The sequence below is a fragment of the Bos taurus genome, chromosome 18, assembly GCF_002263795.3.
Source record: "Bos taurus isolate L1 Dominette 01449 registration number 42190680 breed Hereford chromosome 18, ARS-UCD2.0, whole genome shotgun sequence".
Taxonomy (NCBI): Eukaryota; Metazoa; Chordata; class Mammalia; order Artiodactyla; family Bovidae; genus Bos; species Bos taurus.
The window spans coordinates 13,410,412-13,437,709 of NC_037345.1; the positions used below are offsets into that span (position 1 = coordinate 13,410,412).

Below are 27,298 nucleotides of genomic sequence, written 5' to 3' on the forward strand. Positions count from 1 at the left end.
TCAAGGTTTCAGAGCAGCAGACCAGCATGCACACACACTCTGGCACTTAGGGGAGGAGGGAAGGCAGGCTTATCCTGGAAGGAGACCAGCACTGGTGTCTGGGGAGGAAGACCTCTCGTCTTCAACACAGGTGTTCTCTACTGGCCGTCAGGGTGCCCGTTTATGAAGAATTAAAGCAGGCTGCTGCTGCTAAGTCACTTCAGTTGTGTCCGACTGTATGCCTCCATAGATGGCAGCCCACCAGGCTCCTCTGTCCCTGGGATTCTCCAGGCAAGAGTACTGGAGTGGGTTGCCATTGCCTTCTCCAAGGCATGCACGCATGCTAAGTCGCTTCAGTCGTGTCCGACTCTGTGTGACCGCATGGACCAGCAGCCCACCAGACTCCTCTGTCCTCTTGTCTTCTCTAGGCAAGAGTACTGGAGTGGGTTGCCATTTCCTTCTCCAATTAAGGCAGGCGGTGGGCCACAGACAGGCTGTTTTGTTAGTCACAGTGACTCAGGTATAGGCCAGAATGATTCCCACAGCTGAGTGTGTGAGCGTTGCTTTCACCCCAGGTCGAGGGCGGCAGGTCCCGGTGACCCTTGGTGCCGAGTGTGGTTTCGGTCCTGAAGGTAGGGGATGGGGTTTGAGGTAGACACCGCAGCCTGGCCTCCCCAGGCCTATGTGGTGAGAACTCTCTGGAGGACTCGGCCTTTGGACACTGAAGTTACCTAGCTTGTCTGTGGGAGGTTTGAAGCTTCTGCCCAGACAGCAGTGCCCTCGGCCTGTGTGGAGGCACAGTTGTGGACACTCAAGCACAGCCTCCTGTCCTGGGACTCAGCCCCACCCTAGAGCATCTGCTGTGGATAGCAGCTGAACTCCTCTCCCGGGTGTTTGCTTGGAGAACGCATGGTCAGGGCCTGCCTACTTTCTCCTTGCTCCCTGGAGACTGGAAATAAGGGGCGACTGTGCTGCTCACATAGACCTGATCTTCCCAGGAACCCCGTTCTAGGAGCCTAAGGAACGCTGGTGGGTTTAACCCCTGCCTGCCAACCCCAGCCATGCCCATGGCTGCTTGTCCACTGATGGCGGCCAGTATCCATTCAAACAGTGGTCACTTGGTGGGACTGACGAGTTGTTTTAGGACAGCAGCTCAGGACCTTCTGACCTGCTTGCAAAGCAGTGTCCTGACACTGAGGGAAAGTTGGGGGCCACTTTGTAAGTGTAATTGGAAAATGCTTGCCAGTACACCTCTGAAAGCTGAAGACATTTGGTTTCAAATCCATCAAAACAAAGTGATTAAAATCCCCAGTATTGCAAGGTGAGTGGTAGCAGTCATTGAAATAGGATTATTTCTCTTCTCCACCAGCAAGTGGCAAAGGACATGAGAGATTCTCGGTTTTGAATCCAGGCTCCATTGCCTGTGAGTGGTGAGACCTCAGGCAGGTTCTACCCTTTTTAAACATCAATTTCTTCAACAGTAAAGGGGAATAAAAATCATAAGGGAGGGTTGCTATGAGGGGTAACCCGGGAGGCGAGAAGTCACTAGTATTAATGCTCGTCGTTCGGCGAGCATCCAGCGTCAGCCAGCCTCGCGCTTGCTGAGGCGCCAGCTCAGGAAGCAGGCTGCCCTGAGTGAGGGCGGCGTCCTGGCCTGTGCCGCAGGCCTTGTGTCTCTGGACGCCTGCTCTGTTCTTGTCACCGTGCAGACCAGCTGCACGAGCCTGGGAATACCACCGGGATCTGAGGCTGCTCCTTGACCACACAGGACTGCCGGTATCCTGGGCGTCCCTCTGAGCGCTGGGATACGACACTGAACAGAGCAGACGCACAGCACAGAGGCTGTGGGGGAGGCCCAGGCGGCCGCAGCAGGACCAGGGCTGCTGTGCTTGGTGTTGTGTGAAACCTGCGCACCCATCCGAATCACCCAGAGAAGTTGTTAAAAAAAACAAGAATCTGAGGTTCAGGGAGTTGTGGGGTACAGATCCGGCTCACAGACTTTGGTCAGGAAGGTTGGCTCTGCTGCTCAAGGACTTGGACTCGAACCTGACTTTACCACTGAGTAACCGTGTGGCCGTGGACTGGATGTCTGCCTCTCTGTGCAGGGAAGGTACTGCAGTGCCTGCTGCCCATCAAGGGTGAGGGTGGGGCCTCCTTTCAGGCGGGGTTCTGGGCCACTCCTACCCATGGGGAGCAGCCCTCCTGTGAATGCCCTGAAGAGCAGTGGGGGTCCTGCACTCACAGTCACTCTCCGGCAGGGTGGCGGCCCTCCGTCACATGCTGTGGGATGAATGAGAGTATACTTAGGCAAGAGTACTCAACTAGTAACTAGCGTAATCTTAAAACTGGGTGAGAATGTCCAGCTTGCAAATTAGCCTAATCTTAGAATTAAAACAATCAGGGTGGTCTCTGGGTCTAGCCATTTCCCACTTGGTTAAGTTTTCATTTAACAGGAACTTTAAAAGCAGACATACAGTTCTAGGTAAAGATGTAGTAATGGTTTAAGACTGTGAGGGAATGAATTGAACACGTAAAGCTTTAAAACCAGAATAACCCGGGGGTAGATAAATTGATCAATGAAACTGACTTGAGAGCCCAGAGTTAGACCAACACAAACATGCCAGCTAGATTTTGACAAAGCTGCATAAGCAGTTTGATGGAGGAAGGACAGCTTTTTGAATAAATGGTATTGGAGCAGTTGGCGTCCACGGGAAAGATGAAAGAAATGTACCTTGGTGGAAACCTCACCTTGAAAAAAAATTAATTCAGAGTGGATTACAGCTTTCAAGGTAAAATGTAAAGCTCCAGAATTTTGGGATAAAGACAGGAGAAAACCTTTGAGACCTAGGGCTAGGTAGGGAACTTTTGAGACTTCATACCAAAAGAACCATCCATGAAAAAAAGAAGATAAATTAGATGTGATCAAGATTAAAAGTTTATGTTCCATGAAGGACCTGTTGGGAGCTGAAAAGACAGGCTACCGATTAGGAGAAGCTATTTTTAAACCACGCATCTGATAAAAAATTAGTGGAATGTCCAGGGTAAAGACCTCTCGAAACTCAACAGTGAAAAGCCAGCCAATCCAGTTGGACAGTTGGGCAAAAAGCAGAAACCGGCATCTCACTAGAGAGGAGGTGTGGATGGTGAGTAAGCACATGGAGAGCCACTGAGCAGCGTCAGCCAGCAGGGAAACGTGGCGAGGAGACCGCAGAGCTCCCCAGGGACCCTCCCGACGCCAGCAAGTGTGGCGCCCCTGGGCCTCCCACCGCCGCTGTGGGCGGGTGGACGGGGCCACCACTCTGCTGCAGGGCAGCGGTTGGGGGGGTGTTCCTCCAAGCTAACCTGTCCTCACCATGTGGCCCAGCAAGCACATCCTCGGGCACTTAGCCCAGAGAAGTGGAAACTTAGGTTCACACAGAACCTCCACACAAGTGTCCATGGCAACTTTATGTGTAATAACCAAAGCCCACAGACACCCCGAGAGCCCCTGTCTGGGTGAAAAGTTGAACAAGCGTGCGTGCCCCAGGCATACACTCGGGCCCAGGCTTACGCCCTACACGGCATTGGCTGACACAGCCATGGGGGTGGCCAGGCACGTGTGCGTGCAGTCTGTGGGGCAGGAGGACGGGGAGGGGGTTCATCTCCAGCAGGGACTCCGCAGGCAGGAGCTGTTTGGCCTCTCCAAGACCAGGGAAAGCCTGAACTTCTTTTACAGATCTCTCCTGATCAGGGCAGGCCCACCCAGGATGATCTGTTCCTTGATTAATCTAATGCCAATAAGCTGGGCCTTTTAATCACCTCTCAGCCCCCTTCCCATTAGCCCCCCAGGTTGTGTCTGGCTTGGTCCCTGGGGCTGTGACTGCGCCTCGGCAGGATGCTCACGTGCAGTGACACTTGCTCCTCAGGATAACTACTGCCTCCTTCTTGGTGTCATGTGGATGTTGCATAGTTTCTGAAAACCAGAGTATTATTTTGTACAGTTTGAGGTTGACATAACTCCATTAGTGGAAAGGGTATATTGTCTGGCACGTTAATGTTGATATTTAAAAACAGACTGATTCATTGCTTTCTTAAGTGTTTCCGTTATAATCCAAATACAGTCATCCTTAAAAAAAGTCCCATGAATAAGCTTTAGACAGTCAAATTTTACATCGTCCCTTTTGCTTTTTTGGACTTTCATTCCCATTTCATTTTCTTCACAAAATTTTATCCTGTGAACCAGGTTGTTACACGCCTTAGTAACGGAAATACAGATAGAACTTGAAGCTGAAAATTGTATTTCTTGTAACCATAAGGCCTGAAGGTTTTTTTTTTTAATTTTAATCTCTTCTGGATTGAGAACTCTCTCTAGTTATTAGTTCGCAGTTGAGGAAAACCATGCAAATTACTACTAGTTTACAACTAACTCTTAACAATGCAGTATTGTGAATGTACCCCCCCTACCCACCCACCTCCCGCCCCGAGATGGATGGGGCTTTAGTGTGAGTTACTTCCTGAATCTCTGGCTGGCTTGAGTGATCCATCACTTAAAATGAAGCAGGGCTCAGCGCTTCTGTTTCTGTCTTCAGGTTTGACAGCTCTGAGTCCTGAGAAGCTTTGTGTAGGTCAGGGTGTGGGGGTGGAGGCTCCTCACCGCCTCCCCCGCGTGCCAGCGGCCTCGGCAGCCCGTCACTGCAGGTTATGTGCAGCTCTGGGCGCTGAAACCGGCAGTCGTGGTTTCATGTGTGCTTCGTGGAAGGCAGGTGGTGAGGAGGGACCCCCGCAGGGCACCTCCTATCTCACGTCTGGGTGGACGGGGCTCCTTGGTGTGGTTGAGGGGAGGCTTTGTGAAAGTGAGCAACCACGTTGGCCAGAGGTGCTGTCCCAGGGGTCATCTTTAGGACGTCGTACCTTCTGGAAGGAGGGCCTCAGGGAGTTGAGTCACTGAGGGCCCTGCACACCTACGGAGCCAGGTGCCCCCTGGGCTGGCTTTGCTCCAGCTTGAAGTGGTTGCCTCAGACCAGCGTTCTCTCCACCTTGAGGTCCTGTGGGAAGCAGAGGCCCGTTTAGTCAGCGACTCTACCAGACATTGGTGTGAACCCGTTTTAACCTGTTGTTTGTGGCTTACCTCTCAGCCCGTGAAAGGGCTCACACGCCACTGGGGTGAGGGGATGAATGTCTCTGTGTGGGGACCTGGGTGACACCAGCCTTCTGGGAACACACTTGGGAAAATACCGTCTCCTGTTTTGACACGAGTCGCTGAGGCCGTCACATAGGAGCCCATACATGTCACCTCAGTACCTGGACACCTGTGATGCGGACCTGTGGGTGGGTTGTCAGGGCCTGGGGGGTTACCTCCGGTGTCACTGACAATTGAGTAGAATAACTAAGAAGATGATAATGGCTGTGAGTGGAATGCAGTGACTGTGTTTTTATTTTAGGAGAACACCCCATGGTCCTATGATTCACTGTGTCAAATGGCAGGAAATGGTACCATTTGTGCTTCTGATTTTGGGGGTGTTGACAGTGTGTGGCTGGGATGGGGGGGGTGGGGTTCTCATGGGTGCTTTTGGGTATGTGAGTGCTCCGCCTGTAAAAACAGGGTCTTCCCAGCGCTGATTTTTGGGGGGTGAGGTCTAGGGATGACGTTCTTCCTGGGTGACATAGCTGTGCATCCCAACCACCTGTTCTTTCTGCACAAGGCGTGCCGAGGATTGGAGGTCTCAGGAGCAAGAAGTCTCGATGACTGTGTCTCCCACATGTTTAAACACACATTTCCCCCGAGAAACAGCCCCTGTCAGGGCACAGTTCTTTGAGCATGATTTTCTTCAAAGCACAGCCTCCGGCCTTGGGCTGTGGGTCCTGCACTGGCCTGGCAGAACCCAGCGGTCAGTGCTGTGCAGTCACCCCCGGCCCCTGCCTCAAAGGTTTGCCCCTTTGCGACAGCACTCTCACCTGGCAAGGGACCGAAAGCCTAGATTTCAGAAGGGAATTCCCTGACTGTCGAGTGACAGCTGTGACACCCATCTCTTCTCTGTAAAGATGTGAACATTCCTAAGCCACTTCTCCTGCCGGTACCAACAAGGAGCAGGCTTAGACTCTGTCAAGAAGCCCCCCACTGCCCCAGCTGGCCCTCTGCCGGTGTTGCTCATGTACGTCGGGGGGCCCTGTTGGGCCTCCCCTGCTCGGAGCAGGGCAGGGACGTTGACTGTTGATGACTCTGCTCTCACCATGAACGCTGTTGTGTTAAGGTCTTCTTTTCTCTGTGATTCTTTTGTTCCCTAGCGTCGTCCCCCAGACTACAGTAATTCTCAACAGTGATCGGCAGAACGCCGTTGTAGCCAAGATGGAAGACCCCCTGAGCGGCAGGGCACCGGAGCCCCTGGAAAATGTCATTAGCAAGTCAGTAGCACGACCCCCACCTCTCACCACCACCGCCGGGCCCCGGGGACGGGGCGGCGTCTGGGTCGCTCGTGTCGTCGGGCCCTGTGTGCTCACTGTGGTCCGCGCACCCTGTCCTCTCACCTCACTCCCATCTGTCTGTCTGTCTGTCCGAGCATGTCGGGTCGGCGGACACCCCGTCTCATTGGCCAAGTGGTGGAGGCATTTAGAGGTGGTGCCTTCTCCACTCCTTTCTCTCTGGAGACGCTTCGGCTGTAACCTGAAGCTGAGGCGAGGGTGCGTGGCGGGCATCTTTGCCCCTCAGGTACGGGCCCCCCCTCCCCGTGGCGTTGGCCCCGCCACGCTGCTTCCCAGCGAGTCTCTCAGGCCCTCCTGCAGCAGTCCTGCTTCTTCCTTGTGGCCCAGGCCCCCAGGAGCCTGGCCAAGGGAGGTGGGTGCAGACACGGGGCCAAGGCCACGGAGCAGGCAGCCCATGAGACGGGCCTGGCGAGGGTGGCGGTCATGGCAGGTTGGGAGCATTTAGTGAGGTCCAGCCCTGGGATGGATCCCCTTCCCCGGGATGGAGCCCCCTCGAGCAGGGACATCTCACTGCTTCCCCTCTCTGGGTGCAGCAGTCTCTTAAAGGAAGTCGAAGGGTCACGTGTCTCCAGATAAATTTTTTTTTTATTTTGAGCACGTTTTGGAGCTGTGGTGGTCTGGTTTCCTGGTGGTGTCTCACTGTTCCGTATCAGGGTCCCTTGTGGTGGTGAGAGGGTCCCCCAGGAGGCTCTTGACTGGCTTTGTTAGCCCACTCGAGCAGCTTCTGTCAGCGGGAGACCGTTGGGAGCGAGAGCTGCATCCTCCCGGGACGTCTTGTTCAGAATGTCCCGGGACGGAGCAGTTTGAGGCTGTCATCTGAGTCTGTAGACGCTTTCCAAGAAGTCGCTGTGACCCGGACGGCAGTGCTATGCAGGGTGCCCTCTGTGACGGGAGGCCGTGTGCTCGGCCTCGAGTCACAGCCTGTTGTGATTTCACTTCCTTAAAACGTTTCGAGTTTCGTGCAGTTTCTTGGAGCCGCAGACTGCTTCCTGCTGTTAACGTGAGCAGAAAGAGCTGCGGGAAGGCTGGTGGCTCGGTGCGCGTGCCGGGGTACGTCTCTCCGAGGCGTGCGGGGGAGCGTGCGTGCAGAACTGTCTCCACGTGCTGCCGTGCTTCTCTCACCACGCTGCTGGTGTCTCTGTTTCCGCGCAGCGCGGTGCCCGGGCGTCGGCAGAACACCATCGTGGTGAAGGTGCCAGGTCAGGAGGACAGCCACAACGAGGATGGAGAGAGCGGGTCCGAGGCCAGCGACTCCGTCTCCAACTGTGGGCAGTCAGGAAGCCAGAACATCGGCAACAACGTCACCCTCATCACCCTGAACTCGGAAGGTGCGTCCTCTCCGCACGTGAGGTAACGGGTGTGCAGTGGCCCTTGAACAGCTGGAGCCGCAGGGCCCTTGAACGGGCTGGAGCCGCAGGGCCTGCGACACACGGACTGTTCACTCGTGACCACGGAGGGGGATGACTGGCAGTGATGTGTGAATTTCTGACCAGATGGAGAGTGAAATCCCCACAGGGCTCAGGTTTTTTCCCCCATTGTTTAGAAAAGTAATATATATTTATTGCTTTTGAAAGATGATAAAATATAAAAATGACGAAGTGAGAATAACTGGAAACATTTCTGGTCCAGAGAGCTCTATAAATCACATACTCTATTTACCATCCTGTAACTTGCTTCTCCCCACTGCATGGTAGGAATCTCTCCATGTTAATACTGATTTACAAAATCGTTTTCAGTCAGTTTCACTAGCTGAATCTGGTTCTGGTGATGGGCAGTTGTGACTTGATAGCTGGCGGTCAGCTCACTTGTCTGACCACAGCTCTGTCCTTTGTCTCTGATGAGGGTCAGGGTTCCATTCAGAGGGACTGCGTGTCCAGGTTGAGGCCATGCTGGGGGCTGTGCCGCCCCTGCCCAATGTGATGTAGGGGGACCGTCCTCTCTCCTGTGGGGTCTGGGGTCCACTCTCAACCTGGCCCTGGGTCTGGGAGGTGGCCTGGCTTGTGCTCCAGAGAGTTCCTGCCTCCTGGCAGCTCTGTCCTGCTCTCGAAGGTTGAGTTAACGTTTCCCAAACAGGCCTTACGACAGCGCCTGGAAAGACAGATGTGATTACTCAGCAGACGTAGCATCGTGTCACCAAGTTCTCAAGCTTGTAGTTTGTTAACTAGGGAGGGCTGGTGGGGTGTTTCTGCTCCTCTGTCCAAGTTGTTGATTTTTTCCTAAAAGTGTAGATTTTTCTACGGACAAAGACTGTCTCTTTTGAAAGACTTGTTACCACATTAAAATGTTGAAAACAAAGTTCTTTTCAACTCTAACACAAGTTGCAGGATTGAGATGTCAGAGTGGGCACAGGGAAAAGCTTTCCATTCCATGAAACCGACCATCTTAAAGCAGACGTGCTGGCAGGCTTTAGTCCGTTCACAGCATGCACAGCACCACTGTCCGAGTCCAGGGTGTTTTCCCCAGAGAGACCCCAGGGCAGGACCCCTTGCCCGGTCCTCCATCCCTCGGCCTCTGACCGGCTTCCTGCTGGTCGTGCAGGTTGCTGGTCGTGCAGGTTTCACCTGAGGGAAGTGGTAGCGCCCTCCTGTGGCCTGCACGAATGCTTCATTCTTCTTTCTGGCCGGGTGACGGCCCATCATGGAGACACGTGCTGTTTGTCCATCACTCATCGATGGACACCGGGGCTGTGCCCACTTTCTGAGTGTTGTGAGCAGTGCTGTTTTGCACGTCTGTGTGCAGGGTTCTGTGTGTGTTTTCATTTTTCTGGGGCTGATACCTGGGAGTGGAATCGCTGGGTCAGGGGCACTAGTCTCTGGCTCATTAGGTGTGAGGAAGAGAGGTGCTCCTGACTTCATCCTGGTGGAAAGCGAATGAAAATTACACTTGCAACAGTTGCAGAGAAAGTTCTTATTCTTCATCCATGTGGGTTTTGGGTAAATAACCTCCCTAGATCTGGCTACTTACTTTAGACCTAATTTGTTTGGTTTAATGGCATCAGCTCCAAACATGACATGGGGTCAGTTGGGGGAGTCTGGGATTATCATAAAAACAGATGTTGTCTATTATTAATGTGGTATGATTAACGTGAAATATATTTCAGTGGGGGAAGCTACAGACTGAGTCAGATGTGAATGTACATAAAGGAATCACAGTTTGAGCTTCTTAGTATTAACATCTATAGGGAAAAAGTACAGGTTTTCTAGGGGTCTGAGTAGGAGGTTACCCCTGTTCTCCGGAAGGTCCCCCCGCAGTTCCAGCGTCCTGAGTGTTGGGTTGAGTGTCCTCAGTTAGCCTGGGGTTTGTGAAGATGGAGCAGAGATGGCGCATGCACCTAAGTGGCTGCTGTGCACGAGGACGCAAGGAGAGGAGCTAACGTGAGGACGAGTCCTGTGGAGCTGCCACAGGCTGTCTGGTCAACATCCCGAGCGATTCGGATGCTCTGAGCGGGGGATTAGCTGTTTCCCTGACACACCCTCCCTGGACTGACCCGCCAGGCCTGGGGAGTGCCTATCGGAGAAGTGGCATTAGCTCGTAGGCACTGAGGGGCCAGAGTCCTCTTCCTTCTGATAAGAGCCCAGGGCTGCACTGGACACATGCTCTGATCTTCTTACCAGAGTACTTCTGTGCCTCACTGCAGAGAACCACGGATTTTCAGAATGGTTATTTTTTAGAAATCCCACATGGTCTGCGTGGGTTGGCATGCCGTGCTGTTCCCTGATAGATCTGGAGGTGTCAGGGGTTTACTGTGTCTTAATTTGGCACTTTTGGCTGCCGCAGCACCGGCTCCATTTGAATCAGAGGGAAGTGCTAGCTGGGAGAGGGGCAGTGAGCCGTAGGCTTACTCCTTAGCTCCTGCCCTCCACCCCGCCCCTGGCAGAGAGAGGTCGTAGTTCACTCCTGTCTTTGGTTAAGTACTGACAGTATGTGTACAGGTTTTGGTCTCTTAGTTCAGCGACTAAGCTGGTGAGCTGAGTTGAGGAAACAGACTAGCCAGCATGGACTGAAAATGGGATCTCTTCATTAATGAAGGGATTTCATTAGATTCTTAATGACGAGTTTTAATTCTTTCTGTTTATGCATTTGATAATTCTTACAGAGCTGGACTGATCCTGCATATAAGATATTTGGAACTTGCTTTCAGTAGAGAAGTACCTTAATGAAAACTGAATTATTGTCAGAAATCAGCCTGTGCATGTCGCAAAGCCCCAAGTCAGTGAAATGATTTTATGCACCTTCCTGGGGTATGCTGGGGCAGGGTTGTGGCAGGGAAGTGGAGCCTGGAAGGAGCAGGTGGTTCGGGAGCCTTGAAGAAAGGTGTAATACCTTCACTCAGAAGGACTCGGGTTGGCATAGGATACGAAGGGTAGTATGTGGTTGTGCTAGGAGGCAGCCCATGAAGCAGATTCTGGAAACCTCTCTGAGCCCCTTCCCAGGCCCCTCGGTACCCCCACAGCCTACATGTCACACGCAGAGAAATTCACGAGCAGCTGGGGCAGCCTGTCTGAAAGCCTGGTGGAAGTGCAGCCCAGCACCCACTCATGACACAGGGTGTCCTCTGAGGCTGGCCTGGAGAGGCTAGAGGCCTGCCTTGAGGACCTGACCTCCCGTGACCTTCCTCAGCTCCTGCATGGTCACCCATGCACCCCGAAGCCTGTAGTGAATGGGGAAGGTTGCCCTCTCTCAGCTTGTTCACCATCCTTTAACTGGAGACTGAAATGTGTCCCCAGTCCCCTTTTGTGGCTGCAGAGATTTGAGCCAGTCATCAGTGAGAGTTGAGGGGGACTGGAGCCCAGGGTATCTGGGGGACCTTTCCGTCCATCACAGCCACTTGGACAGGACTTAGAGGCTTCTGGGACCCCATGGGTGAGCCCCTGGCATATTTGGAGAGAGTTCGGGTGATGGGCTGGGTTTGGCTGGGAGATGGCATCTGGAGTGGTTGGTGGCCTCCCAGCCTGCATGAGGCATGGGCAGGGTGTGCAGGTCACAGTCCATGGATTCGGGGGTTGCCCTTTGCTTTGGAGGCGGGGTGATGCCTCGTGGGGCATTTTCTCAGAGTCCCTGAGTTGCAGTAATGCATGTGAAGTCCTGGCTTGCAGGAGGCACAGGTTAGAGACCATCCTGTCCACCCTACATGATCAGCTTTGCACTTGAAGAAGAGGGATGCAGGGGTGCGCACGCCTCGGTCCAGGGACAGCCGGGCAGCTTGGAGTCACGTCTCCCTGGTGTTGGCTGACGTGTCGGGGTGTGTGCCACCAGCTCAGGAGGTGGGCCTTTGTATTCACATGATGTACACATGTGTATGCGTGTATATACACATGTATGTGTGCACGTCAGCGGGTGGGGAGGTGGGGACACAGCTGGCTGCTTTCTCTGCTTCGGCTCGACACCCTTGAGAATGCAGTCATCCTCTTTAATTCATTGCTTTCTCCTCATTTCATTTTCCTGGAACTAAAATAGAGCCTCGAAACACATATTTGTATTCTGAGCTATTTGAGTGGTTAGAAAGTTCAAGTTACTGGCTGAAGGGTTTTCTTCAAATAGGTTTTTCAGAAGTGTCAGTTAATTTAATTAAAGATTTAAATGATTGGAGTAGAAAGCAAGTTTATTTTTCTTAAAATCCAACTGGTAGTTTTTAAATAGAGCTACTAGAATCTATTGTTTCAGCTGCCAAAACTGGACCAAGCTATTTTAGCAAAATAAATATATTCTTTTTGAATTGTCAAAAGGCAGATTTCTCAAATATTTATGTGGGCAGGTGCTCCATCTTATTTTACATTTAAAAGGCACGGTTCATTGTCACTGTCAGGCTAGGCTCTGGCCCCCGTGTCGGGCCAGAGGTGAGACAGGGCTGTGTCGACAGTTGTGACCGGTGCCCCGGGTGAGGACAGAGCATCTGGGCCAGGGAACGTGGAGGGTGCTGTGTCCTCTACTCGTGTAGGAGCTTGAAGTGACGTCTTTCATCCTCCAGAGTGTGCTGGTAACTGCCCTGCGGCCCATGTGCCACCTCCGGGGCTGGGGCCACGTGTCAGCAGGGAGCTGGGTGAGGAAACAGCCCTCGTGGGTCCAGGATTTGTCCTCGCGGCCTCGCGCCTGTGCTCACGGTGGCCGTTTGGTCACTTCCTCGCTGTGTTCTCCCATGCTCGCGTCTGCCACAGGGTTCCCAGAGCTCATCTGTGAAGCCTGGGTAGTTTCCATCAGGCAGCATGATGGGTGCTTACTGTTTACATAGAAAACCAGGATTAGTTTTGGTTTGGAAACTTGTTCATCCACTGGACATGGTGTTTTGCCTTCCTGAGAATTCAGTTTCATAGATGAGATAACTTCCTCGTTTCTCCTTCTCAGATCAGCTGGACAGTGTCTGCCTCTTGCCCTCTGTGTCCTGTGTCTCTGTGTGTGGGGGATAGCGTGGTGTGGCCCCGGCCTGTTTCCTCCGTCGTCACTGGAGCCTGGTGGCTCCTGGTGGGTGGCGTCTGGAAGAATGGCAGCAGGGCCAGGTCCAGGGCTTGGACAGGTGGGCGCTCCTAGCACCGGCCCGGGGCACCAGAGGACCTCTCGCTGAGGGCTTTCGGCACCGGTTCCCTCCCTTCCCCAGCCTCTGGTCTGCGGGTCCAGCAGGGACGAACACGGCGCGCACACAGGCTCTGGGAGCCAAGTAGGGGTATGTGTACAGGCAGCCCCCCAGGGAAGCTGATGTCAGTTGGAGTCTGTGATGGAGAAGCCGAGTCAGAACACCCCTGCCAGCGCCCCGTTCTGACCCACCTGGTGTCCTGCCTCCTCTACACACAGGTGTGGCATCACTTTGACATGATGTTGACTCACGGTTTGGAAAATGACACTGAACTCTTGTCCAGTGTTTGCTTTAAAAATATTGTCTAAACATAGGAGCTGGCTGCACAGAATTCATAATACTTGTTCCTGAGAAAAACTGCAGGGTCTTTGGCGGTGTGGAGGTTGGGGTTGAAGCCTGCAGCCCGATGTCCTTGCACCAGCCTGCAGGGCGCCTTCCTGCAGTGACCCCTCCAATTCTCTCCCCGCTTCCCTCACCCGTCCTGCCCCTACTTGCTTCGTGGCCGGATGGCTGCAGGTGGAGGGAAGTCCTTCCACTCTGGTGTCGTTAAGCCTGTCATTCTAGGTTCACTGAGGGTTTAGATCTTGAGCATTAGACCCAGTGCCGGGCATAGAGTTGCCACTCTCTGTAGGTAAGTTAATAAACTCACTGGGAGCTGGTGCCTTTGGGGCATTCCAGCAGTGCCTGAGCCAGTGCCTCTAGAAGTCCCTTCGCATCACATTTGGATCATGTGTCCACTTGCTTTTTCTGTGGTTAGGTAAATGCCACAGGTGGCTGATGGCAGAAAGCTGCTTCTGGCTCCCCCTCTTTGCCTCCAAACCAGCCTGTTCCTGAGAAGTGGTTCTTCTTACTCATCTCTTACTCTGAGTTCCAAAAGTCAGACTTGTGATCTGTTTTCTGTCCTTAGCCAATGTCAGGAGCCAGCCTCCCTCACCCCTCTAGTGGCTGGCCAGCCCAGGGGTGACATGGTTGTCATGATGGGGCTGCTGAGCCTTGCCTGGTGTTCGAGGAAATTGCGTGATTCAGGAGCCTGGCCTGGAGAGGCCGCCCTCGCAGAGCAAAGCAGAGCGTGCAAGTTCCAGACAGCCGGCCTCTTGGCCTGTGCTCTTTTCCAGGCCTGTGGCAAAGCTGGGCGGGTTGGCTGCCCTTTGTGGGGCCTTTTTTTGTGCATAGAGGCCAGAATGTAAATATCAGGACATTTCAAAATAAATTTCATGAGAAATCTTGAAACAGTGACAAGCCTGGCTGGAACATGACTTTAAGGCCCCTGGCCTGGCGATCCTTTGCAGGAAGCCGGGTCCCCCTGTGAGGTTTAACTCCCCCTCCTGTCACCGTGCCCCCAAGTGCAGGCGCTTTGAGGGGCCGCCTTGCGGCTCAACTTGCTTCCACATGAGGATCAGAAGGAGTGCTTGGAACGGCCACTGTGCGAGCAGCGTCAAGCATTCTCTTGATTTGCGTTCCTAAGTGGAGTTTCCTTCGGCTGAAAGATGAGGATTTTTAAAGCTGATGTTTGTTTGACAGCGTTAAGCCCTTTCACACACTTAGTCAATCCTGCAACTCCCGGGAGGCTGTGACAGACGGGGGGAGGCGTGTCGGGGACACTGGCCCCTGTCAGGGTGTAGCGTCGCCCCTCATTGCTGACGGAGCTGGCGGGGTGCTGCTGGGCTTGCAGACAGGTGGGCTCCTGCCTCCTGCCGGGAGGAGTGGGTGCCAGCCGCCCTGATGCCCTGCCGCCCCATTTCCTCCTTCGGTTTCTTGCCCGTCGCGAGAGCGTCCCTGGCTGCCTCACTGAGGTCGAGAGGGCAGGTCCTCCTGAGTGAGCTGAGCTCCAGACGCTCGCCCCCCAGGCTCCCCTCAAGGAAGCTGGGGGCATGGGCACTGTGGGCCGCGGGGCTCACCCGGACCCCTCTGTCTTCCAGAGGACTACCCCAACGGCACGTGGCTGGGGGACGAGAATAACCCCGAGATGCGGGTGCGCTGCGCCATCATCCCCTCCGACATGCTGCACATCAGCACCAACTGCCGCACGGCCGAGAAGATGGCGCTCACGCTGCTGGACTACCTCTTCCACCGCGAGGTGCAGGCCGTCTCCAACCTCTCAGGCCAGGGCAAGCACGGCAAGAAGCAGCTCGACCCCCTGACCATCTACGGCATCCGGTGTAAGTGCCACCCCTGGTCCCGCTGGGGGCGGGCACCAGGGGACCCCCAGAGGTGGGGTGGGCGGCTCTGGGTCAGAGCTGGTCAGGAGCGGGTGCCCCGTACACGTACACTTAGCTTACACTTAGCTTTCTTTTTTTAATTTTATGGCCACACTTCTTGGCATGTGGGGTTTTAGTTCCTCGATCAGGAATCGAACCCATGCCCCTTGCAGTGGAAGCGTGGAGTCTTAACCACTGGCCCACCAGGGAAGTCCCTGCAGTTTCTTTTTCAGACTTCTTCTGACTTCGGGCACGCCAGCCACCTCCTGGGTCAGGAACCCACTGTCACCACCGCCAGCCACATCCACCTCACTGTGGACAAGACTGGGTTTTACATTTTTTCTTTTTTTCTGATTATCAGAAGTATTTTCCTTGCTCGGTTTTTTCCAGGGGTGGGGAAAAAAATTAGCATTTGAATCACAAGCACTTCTTTGAGTGAGGGAGCAAACTTACTGAGCGAGAAACATGCGGGATGCCAGCTTCTTCAGGCTTCCCCAGGGTTAACGGGCCCCCAGAAGCTGGGATGACCAGCCATACAGTTCACATGCTCTGTGCAAAAAGGAGCTCTTTATTGTAAACGTAAAGAAATTGGCCACGTTGTTGTGAGGCTTAGGATCTAAAGACAGAGCAGTTGCCTTTTCCCCATTGAATTGATAGAGCTGTAGCCTAGTTCTCAGGGCTTTACTGGTGAGTCACGTAGGCATCTGCTCAGGCTGCGGGAGCCTTCTGGCTGATCTCATGAGACTAGAGATGAGGCTGGCATGCCCCCCGGGGCCCTGAGTGACAGGTCTTTGAAGACGGCTGTGAGGGGGACAACATGGAGAGACCCCCGTGCCGGGAGATGTGATTTAGCAGCACAGATGGGAATCACGTGTGCATGAGGACTGTTGTCAGGTTTTCCCGAGGCAGCCTGGGGCAGAGATGGTGTTGATGATGGTCCACAGGGACCCAGAGCCCCACTGACACTGGCCTCTCTGGTGTGTGACAGGCTGGCCGTGTCTGGGGCCATGAGGTTGAGACCATGGTTCTAGCAGAGCCCGTCTCCCTGGGAGGGCTGGGGGTGAGTCTGTCTTGTCTGTGGTGGAGGCTCACAGCCTGTGGCCCGTGGCCATCGTGGTTTGTAGCAGCACGAGTCAGGGTCTGTCATCACATGGCCGTGTGATCCTGTGTGTCTGTGTCTCTCTCCTCTCCTCCTGGCAGCCCTGTCCTGCTGCAGTCAGAGCCCACTGAACTCCAGTGTGACCACTTCTGTGGTTAATTCCTCATGTCTGCAGCGACCTTGTGTCCAGGAGCATCACCACGTTCTGGGTCCTGGGCGTGGATGTGAACTTTGGGGCGCATTTCAGTACAGTGCTCAGGGCCTGGGTTCTTTGGAACCCCGGGTGATCAGGCTCCTCCAGGCCCAGCCCAGCACGCCTCTCTGGGGGCTAGGAGGAAGTCGTGGTCAGTGTGGGCTGGTGGGGGGAGGGAGCCTGTGAGAAGCAGAGGCAGGTGGGGCCCTGACTCTCAGGGCACCCTGGAGTGGGCTCTCCTCACACTCCAAGGGGCAGGGCGCCCGTGGCAGGGTGGGGCTTGCCTGCTGCAGTCCCCCGTGCCCCCACCAGCCGCTGAGGGGCTGGCTGGCTTGTCTGCTGCTGAGACCAAGCACTGAGACGGAGAGTCCTGAGGTGCTGGGGTGGGGAGGGGCTGCTGGGCTGTCTGTGGCCATTTCTTCTCTACATGGGTGGGCGCCGAAGGCTTGAATTTTCAGGCTGGTTCTCACTCCTCGCTGATAACTCAGCTTTGGAGCTGAAGTGAGGATAGTGGCGTTCTTATTTCATGAGGTTTTCTTAGGAGCATCAAATGACTTGAGATAAAATGCTTCAACAAGTGTGAAAAGCAGTTAATTCAAAGTAATCTTTTTATCACTCATTATGGGAGCTTCCCTCCTCCTTTCACTCAGCTGAGGTTGCTCAGAGCTGTCAGAAAAGATGAGGGACGCCTTTGGCAAAGTGAGAGGAAGCCCAGCTGTGGCGCCAGCCTTCGGTGCCCACCCCCGCCCCGCCCCGTATGGTTCCCGGGGCAGAGCCGAGCCCCTTGGTGAGGGGGCATCGGTGCTGCTGGTTCCTTCCTTAGTTTTTCTTGGCAGCCATCATGGGGGCATCTGCCATAGAGCTGGAGTCTTGAGTCACTGTTGGAAAGAACTATGTAATAAGATGTCTTAGAAGCTTCTAAAAATGCTTAGTGCAGAACTATGGAATGTGTATTTTTTCTTTAAAGGACATAAGCCAGGTTTTGAACTGGCAGGTTGGTTTTTACAAAGTCAAATTTAGGTATTAACGTTTTTGTTTGTTTCTTATATTTGTACACCTTCATGTGTCTTGTATATATTCTTTTCTGTTAGTAACAAGTTCTGAAAGTTTGCATAATCTTGTTGATCCCTCGAGGCATTTGGAAGGTGTTTTCCTTGCGCAGAAGGCAGGAGGGGCTGGAGGGTGGTCTGCAGGGATTCGTCTGTATTGGAGCAGGCCCCTGACGAGGTGGTAGACATGCGTGTGGTCATCAGCTCTTTGCCTGTGTTTGGGCTCCTCTGCAACTGTAGTTGGTAGCTGGCTCTTCCTGTGACTGTACGACTGTATTTAGTGGTCAGTCCCCAGTGATTATACGATTGTAGTTCCAATAGTTAGATTCAGTCAGTGTTTGAGTTCTATTGTAACTGTGGCTGGTACTTGGGTTCTCTTGTCGCTCAAGTGAATAACTGGCTGGGACTTTGTGAGCTTGCCCTGCACTTAGAGCCATCCCTTGCATGGAGCCATCCCTCAGTAAATAGTGAGGGACGACTCTGGTTAGAGATGACCTGGAAACCAGCACGGAGGTGCCTCGGCCCTGCCGATCCCCTAAACCCAGCCCTCCTTAACCCCGTCACTCTTTATCAGGATTACAGACATTTTGGTTGTCATTCTGTTTAGAGTTAAAAATGTCTTAGCTTGTGTTCACAAAAAGTCAAGAGGTGTTTTGACAAAAGAAAATATAGTTTACTTAAGAAAACAGACACTCCCTTTGTTTTGATTCTTCTATGGGGTGTGGTCCCCATGGAGCAGATCTCAGATTTGGGGCATCAGTTTCTCTCTCAGCAGATACTCCAGACTTGGTGCTCTTAGCAGTCAAAACAGGAAGTTTTTCAGCTTAATCTTCTTATTAAATTTTTGGATTTCATCCACTTATTTTCTCTCTATTCAGTGGAGCTTTGTGACCGGCTAGACAGGAGGTCACCCTGGTGAAAAGCATTTCTTGTGGTTTGCACGTTCCTGACAGTTTCTTTCTGTCAGTTGAGCACAGGGAAGAGATGAGGTGGTCCACTGAGAGATGGGTGGGCTGGCAGGGCAGGATCTCCTGTGGGAGGGGGTCTCAGATGCCCGTGTTGCACACTGAGAGCTTGCTGTAATGTAGGGGCCACCAGCGAGGGTGCTGGTGGGCTGCAGCCTGGTGTCCCTGCCTCTCTGGCCAGCAGTCAGTGGACGTGATGCCCACTAGGCTGGGTGTGCGAGGGCTCCAGGGAGGAGGCTGGTCTCTATCTTTAGGGACTTCTGTTCTGACTGAGGAGGCAGACGGGGAGGCAAGGGAACTTCCATAAGCCTCAGACTCAAATAGCTGTGGAAGAATGTCTTCAGATGAATTGTAATCAGCATTTAGTCAACAAACATTGATGTGTCTGTCCTCGCTTGGACGTTCTGGGTTCTTGGCAGGCATGGGTGAGCATGTGTTTGTGGAGGAAACAGAGTAAATATCATCAGTATCTAGGGGGTGGCAGTTGGGAGGGTTCTGGAGTCAAGTGGGCTGATTGAGGGGAGGATCATTTAGATCGCGTTGGAGCTGAGACGTGAGAGGAGGGAAGGAGGCGGCTGGGCAGCATGAAAGGGGTGACAAGCTTCAGTTTCGGTAAAGCTCTCAGGACCCTTGACTTCATCTTGGCCTCGGGACCCAGAAGGCTGTGTACGAGATCTGGGTAGACAGTTGGAGCACGAGCATCCAGGACGCCTGTGGGAGCCCTCACCCCCAGCTCGCAGCTTGTCTCCCTCTGGTGTGAGTGGATCAGGGCAAAAAAGTTCAAGTTAAATGAACGGAAAGCCGTCGTCACCCATGACAGGCACGCCCAAGGTGGCTCTTGCCTGTCAGGCTTTCTGTTCCCGCCGTGCCCTGACCACAGCTGGGCAGGAGGCCGCACCTCACCTTCCTCCCGTCGGATGTGTTTTGCAGGTCACCTCTTCTATAAGTTTGGAATCACGGAATCCGACTGGTATCGAATCAAACAGAGTATCGACTCCAAGTGTCGGACAGCTTGGAGGCGAAAACAGCGAGGCCAGAGCCTGGCCGTCAAGAGCTTCTCCAGGAGGACGCCGTCCTCATCCTCGTATGGAGCCTCAGGTTTGTGGGCAGCTGGGTGGGTGATCCGGGGCCATCAGAGGCAGCGTGCTCCGTGTCCGCTCGTGCCCTGGGAGAGGCTCCCGTGCGGGTGCCAAGGAGCGGAGCATCCTGGGCTTGGCAGTATCACGAGGGTCTCGGCCAGGACCTCCGGTGGGTTAGCCTGTGGCTGGCTCTCTGGCCGCCCCTTGGGATGGTGTTCAGATCCCCGATCTGGGCAGCGGTCTTGGAGCTCCGTGTTTCCAGCTAGCACCTGTGTGAGGCCCTGAGCCAGCCTGGACTGGGTCCGAGCCGGGGTGGGGGAGGCTGGGCTGGCTGCTAAAGCGCCCTTTGCCCCTCAGGCTTGGTTTCTAGCAGGGGCTGATGATGACACGCTTCATCTTTACTCTCGCTCACTTATTTAAACATTTTCCTTCCAGTTACTAGTGTTTCTTTCAGCTGAATGACAGTAATTTGGTTTAATGGCACTTTTGTGTCTTCGGTTTGTTTGTTCTCTGTTTATAAATACAGCAGTGTTCCTCCTGAGAGGCTGTGAGTTTGAGCAGCTTGGTGCGGCCGTTGGCCTTGTGTCCTTTTGTGGGTGGCGAACAGGCTCTTCAGTGCCGATGCTGGGCAGGCTCCGGTTCTCAGGACATGTCCTTTGGGATGGACTCTGGCCGGCCCTGGGAAGGTCTGCAGAGTCCAGTAGCACCTTCCATGGCCAGAGTGACCAGAGCTTTCTCAGGGGCAGGGGACCCCCCTGTCATCCTGCTGGGTCAGCTGTCCTCTGGGTCTTGGAGGCGGACTTCTTGGTGCTACAGGGCGCGCTGCTGCCTCCATCCACCCAGCTCTCCACGCTGCACCTCTGGGGTGGGCTCGGGCTGCTCTCAGGAGATTGGTCTCCTGGGAGCCAGAGAGGGCCCTTTCCTCAGGCCCTGGAGCCCTTAGAGTTTTGAGAGAAACACGGAACAGCACGTTCTTCTGTCAGTTTCTGTAACTTCCTGTTGACTTGATGTTTCTCTCAAACTTGATACGCACAGGGTGGTTGGTTGAAGGGCCTCTGGGATTTTGTTCTGATCTTCCTGTGTACTCGAGGCCTGACACAGCGAATCTGGTACCTAAGGCTCTTCTGGTGACAGACATAATCCAGGAACATGTCAGTCAACCAGGATTCCGTAAATTTGGGCTTTGTGGTAATTCCAGCTGGGGTTGCCTTGTTTACTTCTGAATTATCAGCACACAGAAGAGGAACTGGCAAGTAAATGCTGTCGGTGAGCATCTGAGCCAAGGCTGCTGTATTTAAAGCTGGATTAGTACTGCCAGTTTGAGCACAAACCACATCACTAGTTTCAAGGGACTTTTAAAGTATCAATTTATTAAAACATCTGTATTTCACACTCCTGTCTGGCCACACTGTGTGAATTTTTATATGTGCTTGAGTTTAAGGGGCTGCCCTTTATTGTGTAAACACCCCCAGTGCTTTCCCTGCAGCTCTCGTTGGGGAGCATCCGTGTAGGGCTCAGAACGTGAGGGTTGCAGGGAACCAGCTCCCGACCTTGTGTCTCTCTGGACGTGGAGGAGCGCCAGCCAGTGGGGGCAAGGTCTGTGAGAGGCTGCCCTTTCTGTGTCTCTCTGCTGGGAGCAGGCGGGGAGGTCTTCCCTCAGCAGGAAACCTTGTCTCCCGTCACTTGCCGTAGCTCTTGGATTGTAAGCAAGTAACCAAGGCCCGTTTTTGCGCTGGATTTTGATATCAATATAGATTATAAAACATGGGTTTAAATTGGTTCTCACGAAGTTGCATGCTTGTGGGGAGCTATTGATTGCGTGGTTAGTTCAGTAATGGAGGTTTCTGATGTGTTGCACTTGTTAACGTTTTAATGCTGTTATATTGTAAGTTTTTAAAAGGGTAGTCAGTGGAGTCTATACCATAACAGGTTGATAGGCACCATTCAGCTATCAAAAGTGCACGAAAAGTCTGTTCTTCGAGAATCAGATGTTTTATATCTTTTGTGTTCTTCCATTCATGCCTGTATTCCACTTCTCAAGGTATTTCACTCTAATATGTCTTTATCTTTAGAAGTTTTTTGAGTAATCCATTCTTAGAAAGTGAAAGTCGCTCAGTCATGTCCAACTCTTTGCAACCCCATGGACTATCCAGTCCATGGAATTCTCCAGGCCAGAATACTCGAGTGGGTAGCCTTTCCCTTCTCCAGGGGATCTTCCCAACCCAGGGATCGAACCAGGGTCTCCCGCATTGTAGGCAGATTCTTTACCAACTGAGCTATCAGGGAAGTCCTAATCCATTCTTTACAACAAAAATATGTATGTACACTGGAGAAGGCAATGGCAACCCACTCCAGTACTCTTGCCTGGAAAATCCCATGGATGGAGGGGCCTGGTGGGCTGCCGTCTTTGAGGTCGCACAGAGTCGGACACGACTGAAGCGACTTAGCAGCAGCATGTATGTACATTGACAATTAAAATTTTTTCTGAGTCCTAATGTTGTAAGTGTATAAGAAAATTCTCCTGGTTGAGACAACATTGCAATTAAAAGTGATACACAGGAAAACAAACGTATCTCATTTTGGGTTAAACATGGAAAGTACACTATTATTGGGCTTCCCTGGTGGCTCAGCAGCAAAGAATCTGCCTGTAATACAGGAGACCTGGGTTCGATCCCTGGGCCAGGAAGATCCCCTGGAGGAGGAAATGGCAGCCCACTTGAATATTCTTGCCTGGAGAATCTCATGGACAGAGGAGCGTGGCAGGCTGTATAGTACATGGCATTGCACAGAGTTGGATACAACTGAGCAACTAAACAACAACAAAATTTTATTGAAAAGTTTACCTTTAATTGAGCTGGTAGGGCTTTTCCCCCAAATAATCCATGGACCAATCCTACTTTGGGCTGGTCTGAAACAGAGTTTAGTGTCTACTTTCTTCCTGTTTTACACTTTTGTTGCTTCATCTGAGGAGCTTCACTTATACCCAGTGGGTGGCTGGGAACCGTCCCTGTTCAGGGGTGGTCGGGTCTTCATCTCTGTCCACAGGTCAGAGATCTCTGCCGTGTGACCAGCTGCTGCTCATGACGCTGCACATCCAGGAGCTGCCAAGTCCAGGATGGAGGGTCCCCCTTCCTCCCTGTGCGGGCAGGGGAAGGCAGAGGTGGGCTCAGCCTGGGCTGATCTCTCAGGCCCGTGTGTACCTCCCTGCAGAGACCATGATGAGCACACCGCCACCCTCCAGTGAGTTGCAGCAGCCACCCCCACAGGCCCTGCACTACGCCCTGGCCAACGCCCAGCAGGTCCAGATCCACCAGATCGGGGAGGACGGGCAGGTCCAAGTAGTACGTACTTCTTGCCAGTCTGCTCTCGTGGGCGGGAGGGGAGGGGAGGGTTGGGGGCATGACCAGCTTTCCCTGCGGTTCTGGACCCCGCTGACAGCTTGGGGGAGGGGTCCAGTGCCAAATCAAAGCAGAAGCAGTTAGGGTAGGCCTTCTACAGCTCACAGATACCCTGGTCCCTGCAACTCTGCACTTCTGCCCGTCTTCCTGGGGCACCATGATGTGTCCTAGGTATTTCCTCAGCTCAGAAGCACGGGCACCCTGTACTTAGGGCCAGTGGAGGAAGCTGGAGGCCTTAGCGTGTAGCTTCTTTGGATTGGGTGACAAGTGCCCCTCTGCGTGGTGCCCAGCACCCCCAGCCCGCCTGGCCCTGCCTCATGTGCTGCTGGCCCAGGTGGACATCCCTCCCAACCCTTCGTGGGTCCCGTGGCCAAAGAGGGCGGGCAGGAACTCTCTGGGGATCCTGGGGGTGCTTCGTCACCCAGCCTCCTCGCCAGCGGGCTCATGGCAGGGCAGCCTCCTGGACACCTGGTTAGATGCCACACTCCACACACCATCCGGAGAGGGAGAGGTTCCTGAGAGCACAGGGGGCACTTGTGAGGGGCGTGTCTTCTTCCAGGGGAGACAGAGCAGCTACAAACAGTGGTTCTTTGTTTAGCTGACAGTCCCAGAGGCAGTGACTCTTAGCTCGTTAGTGAGGAAGCTCTCTGAAAGAATTCCAGAGTAGATAACTGTGATGCAGGGTTTATATAGACATGGTAACATGAACGCCACAGAGAAATCTTCAGTGGTTTATTTTCAGGCCCATTTTGATTAAGGTAGAATTTTAAATAAGGTAAGGGATATTCATTTCATTGAGCACAGTTAAGATTTACAGCAATTACTCGTCTGCCTGTACCTGCAAACATTTTAGTTGGAGTCTTTGATTCTTTGGAACTGTATTTATTAATGTTTACTTCAGTTGTTTACATAGTCATTGATTTAAAGAGTTGACTGACCTGTTCTCCGTGTGGATACAGGTACAACAGCCACTCACCTTTCTAGTCATGCTGCTGTGTGGCCTCGGGCACCCCCAGGTTACTAGGGGCGCTTCCTGAAAGTCCACAGTTTCTGGTCCCCCTCCCGGTTGATAGTACGATTTTAAAAAAAAAACACCAAAAACTTCAGTTTTCTGGAAAATTTTGGTTTCTCTTTTTTGTGTGTCCTTCACATTCTTAAATTTGCTCATTTAGTGACATTTAAAGCGTCAGCAGAGTTTTCCTAGGCCTCGTTGCCCCTTTAAGAATGACTGCAAAATGTTAGTGTTATGGTCTTAAAGTGGTCCTTTGGGAGGCGGGTCAGTCGCTCACACAGTGCTTTGTGACTCTGGCGGCTCTGGCCTCCACTGTCTTGTCCTGAGCTGTGAGGGTGAGTCAGGAGCGAGTGTCTCCTGTCTGCCCTGATGCTTCCTGTGTCTTCTCTTCTGCGGATCCCACAGGGCCACCTACACATCGCCCAGGTGCCTCAGGGGGAGCAGGTGCAGATCACGCAGGACAGTGAGGTGAGTCCACCAGCCCTCCCGGGGCCCACAGGCCTCCTGCACTCCGACCCCTGTAGCGTGCATGACCACTGGGCTGCCCCGGGTGACACAGGCATCGGCAGCGGCCCCTTGATGTGCGCTTCTGGGGGCCTTCCTGCCCTGGCTGCGCCGGTGGCTGTCAGGGTTTGTTTCTGGACACTGTATGGAGGCTTTTGCTCCTGGAGAGCTGCCCTCTGGACCGCTGTCTCGCCTGAGACACAGACCTTCCTGCACTCCAGCCTAGGGGTGGGAGGAGCATAAGAGGGTTGCCACAGACTGCGGCCTCACCATCCTCCCCACCGGTCTCGGCTTCCTCTGCCCAGGGGGCTGGTGCCTGCCTTGAGGGGGTGGGAGTCCTGTGAGAGAGTACATGTAGGCCTGTGAGCCGCCTCGCAGCTTTCTCTGGCCTCTCCCCGCTGGCGTCCTCCTTACTGCTACCCATAGTAAGGATGGAGGCGGGGGCTTCTGGCTGCACGCCTGCCCTCTGTGTGCGTGGCGGCTGCCACGGGGCGCCTGGCTTGGGAAGGTCAGCTTGACTCCCACCTTCTTCCCAAAGGAGAGGCTGAAGGACTGGGGCTGGGAGCCGTCCACTCTGGCCAGCGTGGTTCCCAGCACCTTGTCCAGGACCCTGGACCCACACCCTGACCTTTGTGCCCAGTGTGGGTGGAGCTGAGGGATGGGCTTGCTTCCTGCTTCAGGGCTATTACCCCCCCAACCTCTGGGTCCCAGGTCCCAGGAGACCTGGACTCTCTGGGTCCCAGGTCCCTGTGGGCTTGCTGGCTCAACATTCTTAAGGGGGTGTCTGTGATCTCACGCAGAGCAGCAGGTTGTGGGGGCTGGGGTAGGGGAGCAGACTGCAGGCTAAGTGGGGGCACCCCCAGGAGTCTGGGGCTTCGCTTCACTGGGCACGGGTGAGGGGCCACACCCACAGAGGGCTGGGCATCCACCAGCTCACCTGCCTTGCCACCTCCCTCCATGGGGGCTCTTGAAGGAAATCTGCAAGGGTGGGATAAGGAGGAAGCAATGTGTGTTGCTTTTATACTGTTTCTGCTAAAACTTCACTAGAGTACTTCTGAATTTCCATTTTTATTATCGATTTTACTCACTTTTCCTCCAGTTTCCTTAACTGAATCCTTTGTCCATAGAACCTAGTGTTTTTTGCTTCCATTAGGAATTGGGTGCACTGAATTAGAAGCAGTTGCTGATAGTATAATGATTACTTTGTAATAAGTTACAGCATGCAGTTAGTCTTCTTATCACATTAAAACCTTACTTTGTTCATTTAAAAATTAGGTAATTATTTTGTCAAAATGAGGATATTCGTAGAGATGTTTAGCAGAGCCTACCAGACTTAAAGCAACTATTTTTTTAAACCAATGAAAATGGATTTCCAGCTGATGAGATCCTGGTGTATGTGTGGTCTGGTTAATTGCATTGTGTCCCACAGGTTTCCTGGTTGCAGCAATGCCACGTGATGTGTCCAGGGTCTCGTGGGGGAGTGTGGGACCTCTCTGGGCTACTTTAAATTCTTCTTGTGAGTCTAAGATTGGTTCCAAGTAAAAAGTTAGAAGAAAATAACATTTTCATATGGAGTCAGGGTTGGGGGTTAGGTCCAATGTTTTTTAATTGGTTTGCTTTGTTTTTGTAAGAAAAAATAGTATTTGTAAATGTAGCTTAAGTATTTTGAGGTTTTTATGGCTATGGAGGATTGTGTTTTTGTAGAATGGATGTTAACAGTCCTGCTGATTCTCACAAACGGCCTGGGGACATTCCTGCCTCTGTGTCTTGAGTCTTGAAGCATTGTTGTTGATTGCCTTTTTTAAAATCTGTTTTGCAGGGCAATCTGCAGATACACCATGTGGGACAGGATGGGCAGGTAAGTGCTCACTTGTGGTGGGTCCCAGCTCGTGTTGCTGCAGGCAGGGTGGGGCTTGTGGATGGCGGGGCCCTGGGCCGCTGTGCAGTCTCTGTCTGCAATATAAGGCAGAGTTTGTTCCCGTTTATTTCTGTCAAACTCTAATCACTGCCATTTTCTTCTGGTCCTGAGAGAAGACACAGAAACCCTCACTGAGCTCACCTGATGTGAACTGTCCAGAGCTGTGAGAGTCCCCGGGCCATCTAGAGGCCCAGGGGCCTGCTGTGTCTAGGGCTGCTCTTGGGGCTGGAGCTGGGCTGTCCCTCCAACCCCTTGGTCCTCATGCAGGCTCCCTGCGTGGCCTGGGGCCTCACAGCATGGTGGCCAGGCCCCCAAGGGATGTGGCCAGCTTTTGAGAGCTGGGACGCAGACACGCAGGCCCCGAGGTGACCCCCCTCCGGAGGGCGGTGTGGGCTGTCCGTGTCCTGCTCTGAATCAGGAGGACGAGCTGTGAGGTGGTCGGCAGGGAGGCATGTGGCATCTCTCGGCACCCACGCTGGGCCCCGTGCAGCTTGATCGTGAGCTGCTGAAGGGCAGGGCCGTGTCCTTCCTATAAAGGCAGGGTCCTGCCTGAGCGCCAGAAGAGGCCAGGCAGATTCCCATGGAGACGGTTGTTGGGTGATTCACGCACCATAAGCCCTGAAAGTAAGCCCCCTGCTCAGGCAGATGGGTTGGTGGTTACCCTGTCAGCCCTAGCATCGACCTCAGCCCACCCACCTGAGTGGCATAAAACCCCCATCGAGAAACTTGACACGACTATTAACTGTGTGCTTTGTTGTTGGGGCAGCTTGGCCGATGGTAAAGTTGGGGGTGTTTTTTATAATTAGAGTGTATCGTTAAGATTTTGTTTAACTGGTGTTCAGTCGCTCAGTTGTATACAACTCTTTGTGACCCCGTG

The 27,298-nt window shown here is 53.3% G+C and overlaps 1 protein-coding gene across 8 annotated transcripts in view; it reads left to right on the forward strand.

Moving 5' to 3' along the window:
- Positions 1-27,298, forward strand: part of BANP (BTG3 associated nuclear protein) — a 68,784-nt gene that overhangs the window by 28,953 nt on the left and 12,533 nt on the right. For 4 of the 8 annotated variants that reach the window (XM_059876665.1, XM_024978177.2, NM_001075620.1 and 1 more), the window contains exons 5-11: positions 6,244-6,360; positions 7,591-7,766; positions 14,926-15,165; positions 19,441-19,608; positions 22,800-22,930; positions 24,405-24,467; positions 26,323-26,361. In XM_059876665.1, coding sequence (XP_059732648.1) covers positions 6,244-6,360; positions 7,591-7,766; positions 14,926-15,165; positions 19,441-19,608; positions 22,800-22,930; positions 24,405-24,467; positions 26,323-26,361 — 934 coding nt within the window. Of the gene's footprint in view, positions 1-6,243; positions 6,361-6,878; positions 7,489-7,590; positions 7,767-14,925; positions 15,166-19,440; positions 19,609-22,634; positions 22,931-24,404; positions 24,468-26,322; positions 26,362-27,298 lie in introns of those variants that run through there. The other 4 variants (XM_024978181.2, XM_024978182.2, XM_059876666.1 and 1 more) reach the window with 3 other exon arrangements.